Here is a 5291-nt window from a genome sequence, read left to right as displayed (position 1 = left end):
GTAAAACGAATTGGAACATACAATCAAGATCAAGGATTTATATTGATAATAGCTAAGTCATTATATTACTTCCATGTTTAAAGAAAATATGTGTTACATAGGGAATTGTGGAATAGACTCCACCCCTAAGTAAATAGAGATTATGATCCACCCCTAAAGGTTGTAAAGGTCATGATTCTCTAAGTGTAATAGAGCTTATGTGGAGTTGAATACTATCCAGAGTTCATTAGATATAAAAGATCGTTGAACTGCATAGTTTTCTTAACTTTTCTCCACCCCTATCAGATCAAAAGATCCTTTTATTAAACAAATTCTTACTAATTGTATTAGAATTAACAATTATTAATAAACATAGAAATAATTTCTAGTGTTTATTTAATATAACTCTATGAAGAGTTGTAAATATTATAGAATTTGCATCAATAATAAAAATACTTACACATACAAACATATAAATATAATGTGGTAATTGTGTTTGTTGTTACTGGAATTTCACAACACCAAGAAGTGTAATTTAGCTGGTAAAAGATAGAATTGTTTGAGAGATGATAAATGCGAGTATTCAACCTAAAACGGCGAGTACTCCGATAGGAATGCGATAACAGACAATAAAGCTGGAAAAAATACAGAAGACAATGAAATATAGTGGTTCAGTCAGATTTTGTTCTGCTTAGTCCACTGTAGCAAGGGATTCGTAGGTGCATTTTCATGGTGGATCACCCCTTTATATACAAAGCAGGTGCCCAATCGGTTACATGAGGATCACATTTATTGTTAATCCATTATTTACACATTGAATTGTCATGATTAAACTCAGACAACGTTAACATTAATAAATATATGACAGTTACTGAACTCATCAACGTATGCGTCCTTCGCATCTGCGAGTTGACCGTTCGTGTTCCGTCTGTTGAGTTCGTAGGGTCGCACGTACGTTTGGAACGTCTGCGTCCTTAGGTGATCGCTCGATACGGACGTCGCATGCTGAAGTTGGTAGCATCTGGACATGCGAACTTACACTGGTCCGTTAGGGCTATTGGGTCATTGGGACCAAAACTGCATCATAGGGTATTGGCCTCTATACTTGCCGCGGAGGTATAGAGGGAGGTACTCGCACATGTTCTGACATATGCGAGCTGGGTCTACCCTGTATGATGAGGATTACAGTTATGCGGTATGAATTAAGTCGCATCCGCGATACCTCGCTGGTTTTATCCTGGGCGAGGTCTAAACTTCGAGAAGCCTCCCCTGGACATTTCAGCCTTCACTGGAAGTCTGGATACACGTGTCCTTCAAAGAGGGGTCTGGTCTCGAGTTTCTAAGTGAGAGAAATCTCACTATAACACATGCCCCTAGTTTCGCGATGTGACTTGAGCGGTCACTGAGGGAAACTACTGCTCGAGAGACAGGTGAAAGGTTGTCACGAGGAGGTGACCTTTTGGTTGTCCCATCGAGGGTTTCGAAAAATGACGGCTGTAATGATTAATTTTCATTATCTCTAGGATGCCACGTCACGAAACTCTTCGGTTTTCGTGTAGGCGTGGCCATAGCTGGCCGTTGGATTGGGCGACCTTAGGCATTCTGGTTGCCACGTGTCACAATCCCAATAAATAAGGGATAGGGGTATTTAAACGCTTTGATACGAATCAAATATCCCATTTTTCCCTCCTTTCTCTTAACTTCTCCCCAGTATATACAGCCCAGAAAAAGGAAATTTATTCCAACTTTTCTGTCATTTCCCACCGCATTTTCATTCTCAGAAGTGATCGAGAACAACCGCAGGAATCGAAACTAAAGGTTAGCTTCTAAATCCCTGCATTTTCGTTTTCTGCTTATTGAAGAAAATGTTTTTCTGGTTTTGGGTGTTCATGGAAAACTCTTTTTAGGAAGGTATGCTAGTGGGTATTTATGTGTTTTGGTAAATGATACTGGGTAATACTCATAGTGTAGGGCCTGTAAATTGACATAATCGCAAAAAAACTGATCACTAATGATTCACGTCCTCGAATGCTCGCGGATATTCGGATGAACAATTTGAATACTCGCGAGGGTTCGGTCGAACAACTTGAATAATCGCATGTTTCCAAACTTATTTCTGTTTAACTGTTGATTAGACTTTTTAGGATCTTTTCGTGTCGCGGGCTGAGTGGTAAGAGTATTAACTGCCTTTTCAAATGGTGGGTGTGTCACAGTATTCTAATGGCCATATACGCGATTATATGTCCCTTGAGATACTGTGATACGCCCAGCCATTTGTTGACGTGCGTTAATACTCGAATGATCGTATTTTTTGGTTGGTAGGTTGTCTCGAAACGGTGGGTGTCTCCCAGTAACTTCAGGGTTATGCTCGAAAATGCATACTTCTTGAGTCACTGGGAAACTCCCAGCCGTTTCTGGAGGTACACCGCACAACCGAGGATGCGTGAATTACTCGCCCAAAGATAGTTACGTTTCTTCTCGCATATCGATAGAAGGGTCAGCTTTCGCACAGAGTCTGACTTTCTTGTTGAATGCGACTTTTATAGTTTACTGCGGGTGAGATCACTAATCTTTATCCTTTCACACATTTATCACGCTGAAAAGATCTTGTATCTTTCAGATGAGCGATCTATCGGATAGCCAGCAGCTCGGATCAGGAGGTCGCGCCTTTGACGGGGAATCGGACCAGGAGAGGGACAGTTTTCTCCCTACGGACATCTCCGAAATGGAGGCTGCGGAGATAGAGTTAGGTCCTATGTCTTCTGTGGAGATCGAGAAGATGGTACGGGAGCTTACTGAACCTGGGGCAATCGACATCCGAGATAGCGAATCCACAGTGTCAGCACGCGACTACCTCATCCGTACGAGGCAGGCTCCTGACATCGAGGTCGAGGAGGTGGAGGAGGGATGGACTACTCCAGCCCGCGAGTCAGGTGGGGAAGAAGAGGAAGCGGAAGGGAGCGGGACGGACTCGGTTGACGACTCCCAACTGAACGAGCCTTTCTCATGCGAAGACCTAGTCTCGCGAGTCGTCAAGTCTGACTTCACCACTTTCGTGAGGTTAAATCTGTTGCGGCTTGCGTTTCAAAGTCCCAAACCCTCTCAGAGAGCGCATCTTCCGTTCACCAACCCTGCGATCATCCCTACGGAGGACGTGGTCATCTCAATACCCATTCTTCGATGTGGTGTAACAGTCCCATTTCATCCTTTCGTCGCAGCCATTCTTAGACGCTATGACGTATCGCCTTTTCAGCTAACACCCAACAGTTATCGCACTGTTCTAGCCTTCTATGCGATGTACATGGAGTACGCCCATAGAGCTCCGTCAGTAGAGGAATTTAGTTATTTTTATGACATAAAGAGCGTGGGCCTTCATAACGGCTTCTTTTGCTTTAGTAAATGGGCGACTTCTGAAATCAACGGAGTTGAGGGGATGGTTTCGAACATGGGTGATTGGAAGTCAAAATGGTTCTACGTTTTTAAGGTTCCTGGGATCAGAACCGACTTTAATCGCAGACCCAGTATGTCGCATATTTGTTGACTTAGATAAAGTTTGTTACTCTGTTTTTCGAGATCTCTTGCTAACTCGTTCTTTTGTTGTCATCGCAGATAGACCAGCTCGACCAACGCTTAACGCTCATAAAAAGGGGGTAGCTGAAATTCTTGGGAGTCTTCCGGTACAAGATCGCGACTGGCGATTACTGTGTACGACTGCCAAATTGCGAGAACACAAACTGATCCCCGAGAACGCGAGTCTTCAACGGGAGCCAGTATATAAAGAACCATCTGAGAGACAGCAGGAGCGGATAGATAAACGGCTTTCCAAGCAAACTCCTCGAGAAACTTCAGGTAACTCGTCCTTTCGCTATAACGTGATGAGTAGAGTCGTGATTTTTTACTTATCTGTCTTTTATGCTTGCAGACATGACTTTCCTGAAATCTGCCCCTGTCCTGAAGATCAAGCAAAAGGGTGGGACACCGGCATCTTCACCAGTCGTCGCACAGAAGAGGAAGAGCGATGTGATGACTTCGCTCGCTGCAGATTCCTCCAAGAAGTTGGCCAAGACCACTCAGGATAAGGGGAAGAAGGTTGTCATTGATTCTCCGGTTCGCCCTCGCGACTTCCTGGCTATGCAGGAAAAATTACTGGCCGAGATTCCTTATGAGGAACTTGTTTCTCGATCAACTGAACTGGCCGCACAATCTGTGGCTTTATTTATGAAAGCCGTGGCCACGCCTTCGAAGGAAACTGACTCGCTGAAGAGGCAGAACGCTCATTTTCAGGAAAACATAAAGAGGCTGAAGCAGGAGGTGGCCAAGATGGAGGAACTTCACAAGGAGCTCGAGGAAGCCAACAGGGCCAAAGAACAGTTGGAGCTCGAGCTCAAGAAGTCGCAGGACACGATCGCTGAGATGGCTCGCGACTTAGAGGCTGAGAGAGAGAGTGGGAAAAAACAGTATGATCAGGCTGTGTCTGATTACATTTATACTACTCTCTCCAAGGTCCCTGACTTCGACTTCTCGCTGCTTGGAGATGAAGCTGCTGAAATGGCTGAAGCCTTTCGCTCGATGTCTCCTACCCGGACTCAAGGCAACCTTCCAGATGAAATCGAGGGAGCGCAGGCTGAGGAGGTCGAGAATGAAGTTGTGAGCAAGATCGTGGATGAGGCTGCTCCTGATGAGACTACTCCCGCTGCTTGATTATTTTCTATCTTAGTTTCACTTTTGTTTTGCTGTTTTTTTTTATATATGCGGTATGCGGGTACTCGCACTTTTGTACTTAAAGAATTTCCTCTTACTTTTTGGACAAATTTCTATCCTCGCGGGGATAGTATGCATTTTAATATTTACGCAGTACATGGGTACTTGCGATTTTATTTTCAACTTTGATCACAACTTGGTGTGACCGCGATTATATATATATATATATGCGACTTTAATTACAAATTGGTGTAACAAAGTAGAAAAAATCTTAACAGGCACTTTTATTCAAACAATCAGTAATACATGCGGGTATACATGCCCCTATACTTAGGAATTATATTGAATAATAAATGTCTAAGTATAAGTACTCGAATCAAAGGACGCGAATATTACTGATAATAGAATTTCAAGCTCTCGCTATTCCATGCTCGTGGGATCGCGGTCCCATCGAGTGTTGCGAGTCGATAAGTGGCATCACCAATTTGATCTGCGATCATGTACGGTCCTTCCCAATTGTCTCCGAAGACTCCGTGGGATTGGACTTTGGTGTTTGGCATTACTTTTCTTAGGACCAGGTCCCCTACTCGCAGAGGTTTTATCTTAACCTT

The 5291-nt window shown here is 43.7% G+C and overlaps 1 protein-coding gene across 1 annotated transcript; it reads left to right on the top strand.

The window, feature by feature from the left end:
• The first annotated feature begins 459 nt into the window (after positions 1-459).
• On the top strand, positions 460-4863 carry LOC133037969 (uncharacterized). Its single transcript, XM_061115815.1, has 3 exons — positions 460-3500; positions 3589-3828; positions 3902-4863. Exons 1-3 carry the CDS (start codon positions 2600-2602, stop codon positions 4678-4680), a joined length of 1920 nt encoding a protein of 639 aa, XP_060971798.1. The 5' UTR covers positions 460-2599; the 3' UTR covers positions 4681-4863.
• Positions 4864-5291: the final 428 nt, after the last annotated feature.

This window comes from Cannabis sativa, chromosome 5, assembly GCF_029168945.1.
Source record: "Cannabis sativa cultivar Pink pepper isolate KNU-18-1 chromosome 5, ASM2916894v1, whole genome shotgun sequence".
NCBI lineage: Eukaryota > Viridiplantae > Streptophyta > Magnoliopsida > Rosales > Cannabaceae > Cannabis > Cannabis sativa.
Note: the sequence above shows the minus strand (reverse complement) of the source record. Positions and strands in the feature narration are given on the sequence as shown.

What these genes read in the sequence shown, in the direction of transcription:
- LOC133037969 (XM_061115815.1), top strand. Translation starts at nt 2,600, where the DNA reads ATGAGCGATCTATCGGATAGCCAGCAGCTCGGATCAGGAGGTCGCGCC. An exon ending in CGACTTTAATCGCAGACCCA is followed by an intron (nt 3,501 to 3,588) that starts GTATGTCGCATA and finishes TTGTCATCGCAG; the next exon opens with ATAGACCAGCTCGACCAACG. An exon ending in AACTCCTCGAGAAACTTCAG is followed by an intron (nt 3,829 to 3,901) that starts GTAACTCGTCCT and finishes TTATGCTTGCAG; the next exon opens with ACATGACTTTCCTGAAATCT.